Source organism: Anolis carolinensis, chromosome 3 (assembly GCF_035594765.1).
Source record: "Anolis carolinensis isolate JA03-04 chromosome 3, rAnoCar3.1.pri, whole genome shotgun sequence".
Lineage (NCBI taxonomy): Eukaryota > Metazoa > Chordata > Lepidosauria > Squamata > Dactyloidae > Anolis > Anolis carolinensis.
This window is the reverse complement of record NC_085843.1, coordinates 33798592-33815334: the sequence shown is the minus strand read 5'-3', so window position 1 is coordinate 33815334 and position 16743 is coordinate 33798592. Positions and strand designations below refer to the sequence as shown.

At 37.7% G+C, this 16743-nt stretch overlaps 1 protein-coding gene across 2 annotated transcripts in view; it reads right to left on the bottom strand.

Annotated features, from left to right (window-relative positions):
* The window catches only part of pds5b (PDS5 cohesin associated factor B), a 100468-nt gene that overhangs the window by 42098 nt on the left and 41627 nt on the right, over window positions 1-16743 (bottom strand). For both annotated transcript variants that reach the window (XM_003219158.4, XM_016992609.2), the window contains exons 8-13: window positions 16311-16451; window positions 14687-14802; window positions 13303-13397; window positions 10552-10697; window positions 4542-4693; window positions 3648-3761 (exon numbers count right to left, since the gene is read on the bottom strand). In XM_003219158.4, coding sequence (XP_003219206.1) covers window positions 3648-3761; window positions 4542-4693; window positions 10552-10697; window positions 13303-13397; window positions 14687-14802; window positions 16311-16451 — 764 coding nt within the window. The remainder of the gene's footprint in view (window positions 1-3647; window positions 3762-4541; window positions 4694-10551; window positions 10698-13302; window positions 13398-14686; window positions 14803-16310; window positions 16452-16743) is intronic.

Here is a 16743-nt window from a genome sequence, read left to right as displayed (position 1 = left end):
ATTTGGGGTGTGGCAAGAGTCACCTGAAGGAACTTTTAGTTTTAGCTATGTATTTGTGCATGGCACAAAGTTAGACTAAATGGTACCTGGGTTCTCTTGCAACTCTGATTCTATAAATTGAGTATTCAGCCTTTAGAAGACTTAAAGAGCTGTCGAGTAAAACTGGGTTGCAGTTATACTGTCTGTACATTTGCTCAAATACTTGCTTGAATCCCTGTACCTGTGTTTATTTCTAATTTGTACCTATGTGCAAACATTCTACTTAATCCAGAGTACAGATCAAGTGTATAGCTTTATCTGGGTAGAATGAACACATACATATTTGTGTGAACTAATCGACATGTTTCCTTTATGTAAGATAAAAAGTTGAATCCCCTACATCTTTCATGGAGCACACGCCTTTAAAAAAAAAAAAGATGCCACAGGAAATCTGGAGGAAGAATTGAAGATCTGAGATAAGAAAGAAACTAAAAATTGAGATTAGGAATAAAATTCACCACATAGATGAGATATTGAGGAAAAAACTGTATGTATGACTTGAAATACAGCAGTTACCCATCAAGAGCTTTGAGGATAAAGCATTGGTTCCCAATCTTTGGGCCTCCAGGTGTTTTGGACTTCAACTCCCAGAAATCCCAGCCATCTTAATAGGTGTTAGGAACTGTGGGAGCTGAAGTCCAAAACACCTGGAGGCCCAAAGGTTGGGAACCACAGGGCTAAAGTGTAGTATGATTAAAAAGAGAGCTGTGTATCAGCCTGAGGATACATAGTAATAGACAAGCCTGAGGCCCTAAATTATATCCAGTTTATTGGACTTCACTTTGTATCAGCATATAGCAATTTGTGCAGATGTTGACTATTATAGGTTAATAGTCAGGTGAACATGTGTATACCTCTACACATACTGCATTCATTGAAAGTAACATTAACATATGAATACCCCATGTTCTCTTTGTGCCTAATCTGATGCTTATGCAAGAAAAGGGTTAAAAATTAACTTCTTAACAGTACAAGTTCTTCATGCAGAGAACAATTTGCCCTGTACTTCTAGAACACTGCTTCCTAAAACTATGGGTCCTGACCCCAAATGGGGTCCCCTTAGCTCAATGCTGGGGTCACAAAAATTGGCAACAGCAAAGTTTTTCTGAGCATCACTTAGTAGCTGTTTTAGACATTTTCTCAAATCTGTTGTGCAATGGACTCTGCAGAAGATGCTTCAGTTGTGATTCATAAAAAGGAAAATCAGTCTAGCAAGCCTTGCAAATACTGATGTATTATCAGTACATGTTTGATTTTTATACCTGGGTTTACATGAACATTTATTGGACTGAAAGGTGTCATGAATGAAAAAGTTTAGAAGGCCCTGCTCTAGAATATCTGAACTGAACAACAGAAGAGCTAGGTCCAGAAAGCCTAAAAATTTTTCTCCAACTGAATATTTCAAATGAGTCATTTTTAATTAAGACTAAGCAAACTAGTACCAATGTAATAATGCCTGCAAACCATCATTCAAAAATCATCAGTTAGCCTTACAGACAAAATCATGGTTAATTAGAAACATAGTTCCTTAATAATTCAGAACTGAAAGCATTTTTGAAGTGGGTACAAGAAAATCTGTACAGTATTGGGATAACATTGGTACATATACAACATAATAAATGCCAAAGGACGGGGTTTACTTTGGCAAGAGGAAGAAGGAATGAACATTAAGCATGCCTTCAGGTATGCAAAACAATTTTGTAGAAAGAAAAATATCTATCAGATTTGACTTTTTGAAACACAAAGTACAAATCTAATAACCCCCCATTATTTTCTTTTCCTACTAATAAAGCGAGAAAATCCCCTATGGTGATGTTATCACAAATCTTGTTAGATGTACAGAATATTCTTGGTTTTATCTTGTTGCACCTGCAGGAAAATTTGATGAGAATCAGATGAAGGGTTTACACACAATGCTGATAAAATTAAGACAAGGCTATGAAGGTAGCCAGGGGTCTACCAGCAGATCCCCATGTGATTTGATATAGATTAGGAAATGTTTCCAGTTGTTAAAATGGCAATGATAAAAGTTATCTCACTCCCTTATATTAAACTGTCTGTATATGCAGGTAAGTATGTGACAGAAGAGAATATGAGCAGATTTCTGGGTAAGAAAATATTTTTGTGAAGCTGCAATTCTGGTACCAATGCAGAAGCATCTTGTTTTGCAATTACATGACTGCCTTCTTGAGCCATTGTTTTGTACCTGGAACCAGTTGGTGATCCTTGGGATTTGAGTTAAAATAAAAAGCACATCTTACAATAGAAAGTCTGCCTATTCCTACCCAAAGCTACTGGTGAATGGGCTTTACCACACCTACACATTTCCTAGACTACTTGATAGAGATTCAAACCTTTACTGTGTGCTAAACAGAGCAACTACACAATAATTGGTAATGCCCATCAGAGTATCACTAATAAGAAAATCCAAAATGCTCCAAAATCAATTTTCCCACTGCTCAAACTATATTTTCGAATATCATTTTCAGAACCTCAGTCTCTTCCTAGCCTCAGATTTCATGTAACACAGAAGTAGCAAACAAATGAGATGCAAGACTAAAGAGAGCTGTGAGAATCCAAGAAAAGGCAGGAGATATGGATTCACACAAATTATCATTATATACCGACTATGTGTATAAGGTCTATATGAAATATTAATAAATTTCATTTCATGTTTAGATATTTCCATGTTTTCTCATTATGTATATGCAAATACAGATTTTCTGAAATCTAAAAGAAATCCAAAATCCAAGACATTTTTGGCCCTGAGCATTTTATTCCAGGGATACTGAACCTTATATAATATGTATCAGATGTGATTTACTGGATTACAAGGGTGATATCAACATTTGGCTATTTCATGTACCTGTACATAAAAATGAAAATATTTGTTTGTATATATTGTGCTCCCAAAAAATCAACTCAAGTTGGTTAAACAAGAAGAATTTGTTTTATTTTACCTCAGATTTATATGTTACAATAAAATGGGATGAGTGGAAGGATAAATTAAATGCTAGCAAACTCATTCTCATAGCTATGGAGAGAAAGAAAGGGGAAGCCACAAATTTCACTTAGGATCATTCCATTTTTTGAATGCAGCACTACATTTTCACTTAACATTACATGCAACTGAGTCATTGTTTACAAAAACAATGTCAATACTATTATGTCTGATTTATAACCAGGCTATGCTACAAAACACTCACTTTTCTTATTTTACTTTATAAGAGGAAAATTTGAAATAAATGGAATCTAAAATGACACTAACGGAATTCCACTACTCTTCTCTTTGCTGTTCCCAAAAATATGCTCTGGATTTCCATGCCACAGCTCTTCAGGAAAGAGCTTTTAGGATGTACAGTGAGGGGGAAGGATATACCTTTCAGGGTGTTACTGGCACCAGCAATTCCACCAGTAGAACAAGACTGGATTTCACTTAAGGTAATTTAAAAAGTTAAACCAGGTCTGGCAGAAACAGTTACTACAATGGTTTTACAAGAATTCTAGTGTTCTTTCAATCAAAATCCAACATATATTATCTGTTATGAAAAACTGCATTAGCTTAACATAAAAGAAAGCAACAGTTTCAGTTAGCATATGAAACGTACTTTACAGCATTTAAATCCAGGGTTGCATAAAGGTAATACAAGCATTTCATTCTTTCATTTGTTTCCAAATTGTGAGGGACCATGTACTGAGCAAAGATGCGTTCCACCAGCAACCTAAAAAAAGATAAATGATATTAAATTTTATGTTTAAATAAATGCAAATTATCAATAAAATCAATACTCAAAGGAATCTTACAGACGTGCAGATTCATGGTATTCATACTTTTAAAGATAAGAAAAATGTGTATACTAGATATAATTTCCCCAGGTTTTAGTAACTGCAATTTCCACATGGTATCTGACCTTGGGGAACTGCTATCTGTTTAAAGTCCATTTATTAAGAAAGCCAAAATCTGAAAGAGGTTTCAGATTCTGGTTTGCTCTCACTTACCATAAAAATCCACAGATCTCTATACTCAAACATAGGTGACCCTCATCTTTAGGCAAAATTAATGAAGACTGTGATTAGTTTAGAAGTGAAAGATTTTTATTTCCTCTTCTGATATGTTAGTGATCGGGGGAAAGGAAGCACAGGGCAGACATGCATATTTCTAAAGACCATAAGAACACTATATCCTAACTCAGGTGCAAATTGACACAGACTGTGTATGTTTAGAATAGGAGTATTACATCTATTCCTATGAAGGGTGTAGTCTAGAGACAAAAAAGCAAACATGCCTTGTTTCTTACGTTCCAAGGAATTAACTATGACATCTTTGCATGTTACTAAAAGAAATAAGTCCAATGCCATCCTAGACAATTTAGCGAATTATGTACTTTTTCAACATAGTCCAATCTTTTCCTTCTTTGTTACTATTAATTATTAGATAAACTCACACGGAACACAAAGTAAAACAAATACTTTCTAGTCTTAAAAATGTCATATTAACTTACCGATCATCAATACTGTTTTGATAATATATATGCAACAGCTTGTCCTTTATCCAAGCAATCTGTTTTGAAGCTTCTTTTCCAGCTTCTGACTGCAAGGAATACTTCTTGTATATTTGTGCAAGTCCCATCATAGCTTCTTTTCTCACTCTCCACTAAAATAATAACACAGCATAAGTCTCAACGTATAGTTATTATCAAATATCTGGCTATCAAAATTTTAGAATAACAAATATTTATACTGGTATCAAATGGGTAAAAAGATATATTGTCCGATTTATCACCTTAAGGCTGCAGATAAACTAAAAAAGAATTGAGTATTGTGACAAAAGCTTTTTCAACAGCTCTGTAAATGCTTTCTCTACATCCACTAAAAAACACCCATAAGTTTTCAAATACATTTTAATAAAATGTTCCCTTCGGCAGCTTCTGATGTCTTGACTACACCAAAGTAATTATTTGGGTAATATCTGTTACAGGTCTAGGACTAAATCTACTATTACTACTACTACCGTGTTTCCCCGAAAATAAGACAGTGTCTTATATTAATTTTTGCTCCCAAAGATGTGCTAGGTCTTATTTTCGGGGGATGTCTTATTTTTCCTTGAAGAAGAATTCACATTTATTGTTGAACAAAAAAACTGAACATTTATTATATAGTGTACAGTAGTTGTCATCACAAACCAGCATAACCAGACAAACTGTGAATCCTATCAAGAATTTCTTGTTACTACCATTATTTCCATGTACAACTGGTATGTACATTTACCAATCCTGCATGCTCTGGTGTTCTGTTTGGCAGGCACTGGGCATGCTTCCAAACAAAAATTTTGCTAGGTCTTACTTTCGGGGGACGCCTTATATTTAGCAATTCAGCAAAACTTCTACTAGGTCTTATTTTTTTGGGGATGTCTTATTTTCAGGGAAACAGGGTATTAATGGAAGAAAAATGGTGCTAGGGTGCTTTCTATCAGATCTTGTGCAAGCAATAGAATGTTCATACATTACTTCTGAACAAAAAAATCTCCACCAGTTCTTCGTTTAACCCTTCCTGTTCATATCTGTATGAGAACAAGTTGCTTACCTGTAACTGTGTTTCTTTGAGTGGTGATTTGTGAAATTCGCACATATGGGTTTCCCTTTGCATTTGCACATTGCAGTTCGGAACCTTCTAGACCTTTTCTATTGAAACATTTTGATGGAAGCCCCACCCACTCTCCCAGAGAGTATATATGCCCAAAGGCGGGGCTACAGCCTCAGTTCTCCCAGCCGCTGACTGGCAGCTAACGAGAAGAGGCATGGTAACAGCGGGGAGGATAGGGGGGATTTGCAAATTTCACAGATCACCAATCAAAGAAACACAGTTACAGGTAAGCAACTTGTTCTTCTTTTTGTGGTGTCTGTGAAATCGCACATATGGGTGACTAGCAAGCTACCCACCGTGGAAGGCGGGATCATGCCATCGAGGAGAAGAGTACAGCTCTGTCAAGGGCAGCCTCCTTTCTGGAAATGGCATCCAGCTTGCAGTGGCTGTGAGAGGAATGGACCATGTCACTGCCCGGCAGATGTGCCCCCCACAGGCGGGCTTGAGAGACTGCCATTGCTATGACTGAATGGGCCTTCAGCTACTGTGGAGGTTGCTGACCAGAGAGCTGATAAAAGAGGTGTTTGGTAGCTGTGATCCACGGGGAAGAGCATTGAGAGGATACATGGTCTCCAAGTAAACACTGGCCAGCTTTGACCAACAATTGAGAGCACGGAGGGCATCTCCAGAGAGGGCATAGACACAGGTGCACACATGGGATCACGGTGGTTTTGGACTCCCTGTAGCCCAGGATGGAGTGGATATCTCCAGCCAAGGCTTCTTTTTTTTTTTAAGTATGAATTGTATCAGCAATCCCCATTTTGCGTATTTTTTCCATTGGAGGCAACTTCCACCAGAAGTTGACCATAAAGTCATACTGGAGAACCTAGAAATTACTAGAAAAAACATCTCTCCTTCAGAGTGAATCTATGGTCAATTAATGTCCAGCCAAGGTACAGCCCTGAACTCATAGGTGGTTTATGGTGGATCTGCGAGTTTGGAGATGGTAGGCTCTTCCTAGTGTGGAGTCTACCAGAGCTTCAATAAACTTGAGCCGTTGCTTCGGCTTTAGATGGGATTTCTCGTGGTTCATTATGAGACCCAGTTTCTAGAGGGAACACAAAGTTGAGGCAACATGAGCGAGAAGTTGATGCTTGGAGTAAGCCACAAGGGACCAGACATCTATATAGGGATAGACTACTGTGTATCATCAGCACAAATAAGCTGCGACCACCGCCATACATTGATAAGAACTCAAGGGTGGTGGCCCTTTCAAAGGGATTAAAACAATAGCAGAAAGAGGAATCAGCGTTGCTATTTCCTAGCAGAAATGTGGAAATTAGCACCCTTCAAGTCAGTTATTGCAAACCACACTCCCTTTTCAGAGAGAGGGAGTATCGTGGTGAAAGTGGCCATTCTAGATTTCTGAGGCCTGATGTAGCGGTTAAGGAATAATGGGAGAAGAAGCAATACCCTGTTTCTGAGGAATTTGGGAGATAACCCATCGTTATGCAGACATGGTGATGGACAGGTGACCTTGATGCTGCACGTGGGAAGGTAGGAAGTAAATTCTATTGAGTAACCTCACCTACAATGTCAAGTACCGAGGAGTCAGAAGTGATGTGACCCCAGGCTTCAAAATAGCACGTCAAGCAATCCAAAGAATCCCCTCCTGATCAAATGCCCTGCCATTCCCTGCTCATCAGAAGGGAGGTGGTCGAGATTTGGGACAACCTTGCTCCACAAATAGTATTGATATGTGACCTTAAAACAGGCAAATGAGCAGGCAGAAGAGTAAACTTTCTTGCCCATTCTATCCAGTTTTCCCCATCCCTGTCAGCCAGCATGGAGTAGGTCTTTTGAAAGGAACGGGGCTAGCTTTACATCCAACACTATGGAATTTCAGTTGTAAAAGGCAGCTACTGGCATTAGAAGCTGAGAGGAAGACAGGGTCCCCTACCACAGTTAAAAGTTGAGGAGTGGGTAGGGTTAATGCCCATGCCAAGCAAGTCAGCAGAGCTGAGAAGTTTCAGGGTGGTTCTAGATCCCCTTGGGAATTGGCAGGGGGAAGATTCCCTTGGGCATCCCCAGATCCCTTCTGCCCTGTGGTTGGAAGCTGAGGGTAGAGGTTGGGGGTCACTGATGCTTGAGCACTGGTAGTGACAGAGGGCGACACTGTGACTGATCGGGGAGGGATCAAAAGAGAGGAGCATATTGCTCATAGTGTCCATAGTCTTGGTGGCATGCATGGCAACAGCAATGTCCATAATCCCCATGATAATAAAGGTGGTGTGGACGCCTGCATTCCCCATAGTGGAAATAGCAAAGGTCAGGAGGAGGAGACCCTGGCAAATAGTGAGCTCCCCTGGATGGATTTCTGGGCCTGGAAGCCTGGAAGCCTGATGTCCACTGTGGCTGAAGTTGAAAAGGCACAGAGAATAGAGTGACAGTGAGCGGCCCCTGTAGTGAGATCGGGACAGTAGCTGTTGTTGTTATTGTTGTTGTTGATGTTATAATAATTATTATTATGTTTATTCCTATCCCACTTTTCCTCTCCATATGGAGATGGGATGGTATATTCCCCCTGAGGCTGCAGGGGGCGAGCACGGGCGCTCTTCACCAAGCTACAATGGAGCTGCCTGTATGGGTTCTGCCATGTGGTCAGCAGCCATGTTCCTGAGGCTCTGGTGTTGCTGGGGGAGAGGCCCTGGTGTTGCTGGGACTCGGCAGAGGTGAGTTGTTGCATCGTAGGCCGCTGAAACGGGCAACGCTGCTGGTGGTATGTGGGCATTTGGGCTACTTACCACTCCGGGAGGGAGGAGCTCTTAGATCTTTCACCAGCCAGTGACTTGCTTTTCTGCACTTCTTCTTCGCTTCCCTCAGCTTTGCCAGTGGCGTTGGGGGGCATGGCACATCAGCCCGTTTTGCCGCATGTGCAGCTGGCTCTTGCGGGGGTCCCTGCTTCCGCACAGGGGTTTCTTCCCGCTGCCCCGAGCCTTCCAACCCATGGGAGGGTGGAGAAGGCCCAATCCTTGCAGGGGCATGCCCTCGAGGGCAGAACGGTCTGGCGCTGGGCGCTCAGCCAGGCGCACTGCCATTGGTGTTAAAGCTTCTTGCCCCAGGCCTTCCGACCCATGGGAGGGTGGAGAGGGCCCAATTCTTGCAGGGGCATGCCCTCCAGGGCAGAATGGTCTGGAGCCAAGCACTTGGCCGGGCGCACTGCCATTGGTACCAAAGATTGCTCATAGAAGTGCACTTTTAAAATGGATTATCTCGTATGCCTTGCCTGAGGGGTAAAGGCCTGGCAAATGGCAGAGGCCCGAGCCACATTGCCCTCCCCCAGGTATAATAAACACAGCACACAGAATCAGGAATAGAGAAAGATAGCAAAAACAAAGTCCAGTGAATTCAGAAACTGTTAGAGAAAAGTAAAAAAAAGGCACAAACCAAAGATTCCTAGCTACAGTCAGCGTGGAAAAAGAGAGGTTTGGCTGTAGCCCCGCCTTTGGGCATATATACTCTCTGGGAGAGTGGGTGAGGCTACTATCAAAACATTTCAATAGAAAAGTTCTAGAAGGTTCCGAACTACATTGTGCAAGCGCAAAGGGAAACCCATATGTGCGATTTCACAGACACCACGAAGAAGAATTAAGAAGACACACATTTGTGTCTATTTTCATTTATTAGAAAAAATAAAAATATTACTTAAGGTTCTATGAACAAAAAGTGTTTCAGATTCCCTCTGAAATGTGGTCTGGGACCAGGCTTGTGACACTGAAATAATGGATTTAGATATTGGTTCTAACTTTAGAATTTGTTCAGATGTCAAAAGATCCTATGTTGGGCTGCTTTTAATTACTATAGATCTGGAAGAATACAGTGTATTCACCACTCACCCTTGACTTTTCCACATGTTATTAAGATACAAACTAGAAGTGGAATGATTTTAATTGGCACAAATGCTGGTGTAATTTAAAAAACAAAATCTGAAAATCCAAACCCCAGCCCAACTGAAATCTGCCAGACTGAACTGGATTAATTTTGTCAAACATGGGCAAAAAGATGTACAACGCTGATAAAGAGACTTACTGAGGAAGACTTACAGCAAGAATGGCACTAAAAAAACTTCTATCAACAACTGACTCATACAACAAATTCCAGACTGTTTTGCTGATTTAAGTTTTCTGCCAAAATTCAAATATTTTGTATTTACATAGTGCTCAGTATCTTGGACTTAGAGCTCATTTATACATTAGAACTTGCGGCCAGAGTCTGGAGCAAACTATGTGAAAGACCCTATCCACTTATATGTACTACACAAGTTCTACGATTTTTAAGGGAGACCTTTCTCTTTGTCCAGGACCATTCAAACAAGATATGTGAGCTGTAACTCACTTCCATAGGAAGTTAGGCTAATGCACGCCCTGCTTCCCTTTTAATTTAGAAAAGGTTTTTGGCTATGAATAGATTGTAGAACAAAATGTATGTGTATGTAAATGTATGAATAGATTGTGGCAGAAGAGTGTTTTGATAGAAAAGTACCTCATTTTTATTGCCATTATCATGTTTAAAAACGTATTTAAATTAGTGCTGTACTGATTTGTACTGATACTGCTTTTATACTGATTGTCTTTCAGGTTTATTTTATTTTAATCTGAGTTGCAAACCAACTTCAGCTCATGAAGATAGCTGCACACAAAATTTGAAGGTGTTTCACTTTTTTTTTTTTGCAAAAGCAAAGAAATTCCATTATATTACTATATCAAAATGATTGTGGAACCCCGGGGTCTGAGAAACATCAAACTGTATCAGTGAGGCTGACAATAACAAAATGTTGCTATACAGTTGGACAATTCTTTTGTGAAATATTTTAACAGTAAAGAATTTTTGAAATAACAGTCTGAGTAACTGACAAGCATAATGACTTACTCGTTTGTCAAGTGTTCGCTCCCTCACAAAGTTAAGCAGGTGATCATTGACAAGCAAGAGATCTTTCTTAGCAGCAGTAACTATTGATACAATAACATCATGCCTAATAGCTTCTTCAGGGTCATGAGATCTCACTTTAAGATATTCTGTACAGAAAAGACATTGTAATTAAAACCTCAGGCCACAATGTCAAATATTTCTAATCTCATATAGACGTGAGATACTGATAACAGGTAATGGAATACAAAAGTATGTATTATAAGAGACACTACTACAGCTATATCTTATTCCCTCTTAATGTTAATGTTAGCTATTTAAGAGATGTTAAACAAACATTTTCATTCCTATCAGCATATAATTCATTCATTTGGAAGTTTTCCTGTCCAGTAATATTTGAGAGATCAAAAAACCACAACAGGATTTTTCTGTTCTAGGGGATGTTCCCAGATGCACAATAAAGCAACAAAGTAAAAGCACAGTATCATATCTTCTCTGCTCTCTCCCAATAAATCTTTAGGTTTATAGCTCTATAATTTGCCGATTTTGCAAGTGGTCACTTGTTCTAATGTATTGTAAACTAATAAAGTGCAGTTCAAAAATTCATCACCACAGTGCATAATCATCACTTTATGCATGATGGAATACACACAAAAATAACACTACCCATGTTCTTACAAGCCTATAAAAATAGATATTTATTTAAAATTTCCTAGTTCAATAACATGGATAAACAAAATATGAAAAGCAATTTAAATGAGAAAACAAAAACTACAGGCAGTCTCCGAGTTACAAACATCCAAATTACAAATGACTCATAGTTAACAACAGGAGTGAGACAACAGAACGTGAGAGAAATCTACCCTTAGGAAGGGAAATTTCACTCCTGAAAGAGTTATCATGGGGGAAAGGTGTTTCTATTGAAACTTTATCACCAATATTTGTTTCCACAACAAGCCATTTTTTTTTCAAAATCCAATTATCACGGGGACAGAAAGTGAGGTGAAATCTTCTGAACAGAGGCACAGACAGAAATCCATTGCTTACATACATGCGCGCACACACGGCTGGAGTTACACTTTAAAAATGTACCTTTTCTGACTTACATACAAATTTAACTAAAGAACAAACATATAGAACCTGTCTTGTTTATAACTTGGGGACTGCCTGTAGTCTCTACTAGAGAAAATTAGTTTTTATTCATATTTTTCTTAATATTTGGAAGGTAACATCCTTGTTTCACTGGGCATATCATATATTCCCATGTATAAGTTCATGTATAAATGTAGAGCAAGTTTTGAGGCCTAGATTATGGATGTTGACATACTATATACATTAGTTTAGAGTTAAACTTAGTGGTGTATAACAAAGGACGTAAGGATACAATTTCTTCTAGACTCCCTTACCTGGAAAACTAAACATCTCTAAATTTCCAAAAACCAAAGCTTTTTGTCATCAGCACCTGCTTTCACTTTTGAGGAAAGGGGATTTAGGCACATATGTTTTTCCTCAAGCAGTCCTTGTTCCCCCACCTTCTCCCTCTTCTCTTCCTCCCATCAATATTTTGACAGTGATGGAGCAGGGATGTGTGAGGAAAAAACTCAGTGAGTGCTGAATATGTCATTAACCACCTTTCCCCCATCTCTCATTCAATGTATGTATGTATCTACATACGTATGTAATATGTATGTACACAGATGCAAATACAGGCATTTCAAAATTTGAAAAAAACTGAAATATGAAACATCTCTGATCTCAAGTATTTCAAAAGAGGAGGCTCAACATGTAGATCATAAGTGAATGCTTTTCCAGGGAAGATTTTAAATTGAAGGGTCTGTATGAGTATGGCTGTTTCTAAGGGTGGGTGCAATCTCTGCTCCTGGTGACAAATTGGAGGGGGAAAAGGAAGACCAGGGGCTCCCCCCCACACATACACCAAGAGGTCACCCTGAAGATTTTCTTTACCAAAAGTTGGAGTAAATTATATTTTCTCTCTTCCTGACACCCCCCTCTAACACACGCACATACTTCATCTGCCTTTCTCCTCCAGACTTCTTAGCTGTTAGAGATTGAGAAGTGGCTATAAATAGACAGGTGGCTGCCCAAATCCAGGCTGAGGAACTGAGCCTGCCAGAGCTGAGGAAGCTGTTCAGGTAGCTTGCATGGTTAGGGAAAGAATCAGGATGACTGGGAAGGGCACTGAAGGATTACTCTGAAAGGCAACACAAAGACTATAAAAACTGAAGGAAGGTGAGGCGGGATGGGTGGATAGCAACCAGCAGCTCACTCCTCTGTCACCAAGCATAATACAGTATAATTGTTTTCAATCTCATTAAACCCAGTGTGGACAATCTCTCTCTTACAAGTATGAGGAGGCATAAAGTTTTAACAATGGTGTGCACAAACAAGCAGTAGTCAAAATACCATAATAAATATTCCCAGATAAAAAATAAGACCATAATTCTATTTTGTTATTAACCCAAGCAAGGACATCCCTTCAGATGTAGAACCCAGTAACTACATGAAAAGGGAATATCTGCATCTTTCTATCTCTCTCATGTATGTATGTATGTATGTATGTATGTATACAGGGGGGGGGGGGGAGACTGATCAATAGTAATCTATTAGGCATTCTAAAATTAACTATGATAACCATATGATAACAACCATAACACATCACTCTAAATTTGTTAAACAACTAAAAAAATACAGGAACTATTTTATCATAATTAACAAACTGAAATGAACTGATACCTGTTAAATCTTTTGCAAGATCTGGATGGTTCATAAGGCAGTGACTGGCAAATTTCACACATTCGAGGCGGATAGGTACATGGATATCATTAAACCTGTTTAATGAAACGAAGTACATCTTTACCACTTCCATGTCATCTCCCATTTCAATTGCCATTCAGATGCCATAGCTATCTCTCATTAAATATGATTCTATGAAATTGAGATTGGTATGTTCACAGGGTTGGATCCAGAGATACATGCTGAATTCCAAAATACAACAGTACAGGTTAATAAGAACTTGTAAAACGCTGTATAGAGCAGGGATTTTGAAGAAACTCATATAGAGACCAGTGCAAGAATCCCATTCTGGGAATATGTCCCATTGTGAGAGGAAGGTCTATATAAATCCAATAAATAAAATAAATCATCAAGAGACGGTACAGCATACTATCCTAATGCAATTGAAAATTCAATCTCAGATATTTTTCTCACTCAGAAATCTTGCACTAAAACTGGATACAAACCATTACATCAAATAGTAGTCTCTGAACACTGTAAATTCACCTTTTGCCATCACCATCATATAAATTTTCTGATATCTGGAGCTCCTTGCCCATTAGTTTAAAAGGTAGCGACTAGTAAATGTCCCACAAATAAAAACAGATGCATGCCTATTATGCATCATGCTATAACATAACATACTTGAAATATCAGGAACAATGATAAATAAATACCATAACTTATATGCAAAAGTTATGGCTAAACACATTGCTACTATTTTAATATGTTGCCAAACTTATATCAGATAAATCAGTCTTAGCTGTTAACATTCAAGTATTTAAAAATGTAATACTAGAATATATCAGTATTTTAACTTGATTTTGTTTGGATAAATTATGAACTATAGCCCTGTTTTCTTACTTTGAATAAACAACAGATCTATTATGTGTGCATTTCTTTTACAGCAATGTTTACATCATACCATGAAGTTAATTCAAATCTCATGGGTATGTTTGAACTGCTGAGTCTTTGAAAACCCCACCATTGTTAAGTATTTATCGAATCCAAAAAGAAATTTAAAAGTATGAAAAAAATTTGATACTTTGTATTTTATTAGAGTCTGGCATTCCCTCATCCAAAAAAAAAAACCCATCCAAGAATTACAATAAACACTACAGTTGGAAACTACTTTGATTTAAATGAGGTGGTTTACAACTGTTGATTCTATGGAATCATAATAATTGCTCTAGCTCAGTTCAATTTCAGCATAAGCACCACAAGAAAATTCAGACACATCTTTGGTTCATTCTTACATTAAAAGTGAAAATAAAATCTAAAATTCTGAATAGGGTATATAAAATTAAATTTTAATGATTACAGGAAAGGACGTAACATTATTTACCTCCCCAAGTAACATTGCCAAAGTGGTTTGTTTTGTGCTGCCAATTCTGAGTCCTTTGCCCCAAACATTTTTGCTAATAATTTGACAACCTGCAAGCGTTCTTCATTATCATTACTCTAGAAAACAAAAAGCATGTTACGTAAATGTATGCACTTATATAGGGAAAAAAATCAAAAACATCCTTCAAACAAAGCAATTTTCTATTTTTATAAAGTACATTAATATATAATTATTTGTCAACCTAAAATTCTAAGGTGGGAACATGTAACCAACAGTCATGAAGATGAACAACACAAAATCATTTTATAAATGGGTATAATAAACGTGATCCTCTAACATAATCTAATAAGTAAATTAGATTTCTCAATCTTATATATCATTCACTTATACATTATACCGTTTTTATATGATTAAGCTGTCCCTTTAAACAGCACAACAGTTATTTTATATTATTCCAAGCCCTCTGTCTAGGCACAGATTTGTTTTTGATTCTGTGCATCTCATTTTGTTCTTTCAAGTGGGATACAGGTAAGCTTATTTGTGGAGTTTGTTTCCAAAACATACCAAATAAAAAAAATGAATTGCAAATGGCAGCACATTGTTAAGAACAGAATATTATGTACAGACGAGAACTATCAAAATGGATTATTTTGGTACAGGGCTTGGAAAATTGTATTTTATAGCAAAGGAACACATATCCTCTTCACATTTTATTTAGATTATTGTAGAATTTGTTCAAATGGATTTAGTACCTTTTGGAAACTAGCTCCATAATAATAATAAAAATAAATAATGGTTTAATGTAAAGATAACTGATTTTAATGTTTATGTATATTTATGGTTTATTTTTCAGCATTGAATGTTGGGTCCCTCTGGGGGAGAAAAGTAGTATATAAAATAAATTAATAAATAAAGGTTTGCTGTATATATGTTTATGCTCCGCCCTAAATCCCCTTTGGGGTAAGAAGGGCAGAATATAAATGTTTTAAATAAATAAATAAATGTGTACATGCCCTGGTCATTTCTTCATTCTATAGGTTGACTAGAATTTCAGCCAAGCTGAGACAGCAAGCAACTCCTCAAAAGCTATCATAATAATATGCAAATCCATCAACTGTCTGGGGTGGACCATCTTAATAATTCCTTTGCGTATCTGAATCCTAGTGAAGACTAAATCCCATCAGACAGTGTAATTAATTACATTACATGCTAATGTAACTAAAGTCCCTACTAACTAACATCACTATCCTTTTATCTAGCACAGAATGTCAGATTCTTAATGCACTCTGTAACATGAACTGTTTTCATGATTTCACTTGGACAACTCAGCACACACCTTTCACTACAAAACCCAGAAGACTTGTTTTATACTTGTTATAAAAATCCTGCTCTGCTCTTTGCATGCTGTGTTGAGAACGCAATAGTACTGGAGTATACTTGGATAGATATGAACAACTAGAAGAAAGAAAACATTACAAGGGATGCTCATCAAGAGAAGATGATGCACTATGTTCACTAAGGCACATGGATATTCTTAAGTAAAAGTTGAGCTGCTTCTCCTTTGCAAGATAATGGAAGTTACCCGCCCTTTAAGCTAAATCTAGACAGCTGAAGGAATACTTACCTTAAGTTTAAATTCAAGCTGTGGCAAAACTGAGAGTAAAAGATGGCTATCAATATTATACAGCTCCAGAATTAAGTCAAAAACATGCTCGGAGAGATCACTGATAGAAGTTTTTCCTAACATAAGTACTTGATTAAAGAACTGAAAGACAAACAATATATATTAGTTGCAGAATGTAAACAAATATTCAGTCTCTCTTAGCATGTCTTAATTTTGGGGAGGAAAATAACAGAACAAGACCATGTAAACCACCCAATCAGCATGTTAATATTTTTCCAATACAGTCGTATATATAAGAAAGCAGAACACTTTTGTGACAAAACAATATTGCGTAAACTGGCCATAAGATAAATTAACTGGGGGAGGGATATCTTTCCCAAAAATCTAGTGTCTGTTTACTCAAAAAAAGTGTCCAATGTTGTTCAATGGGACT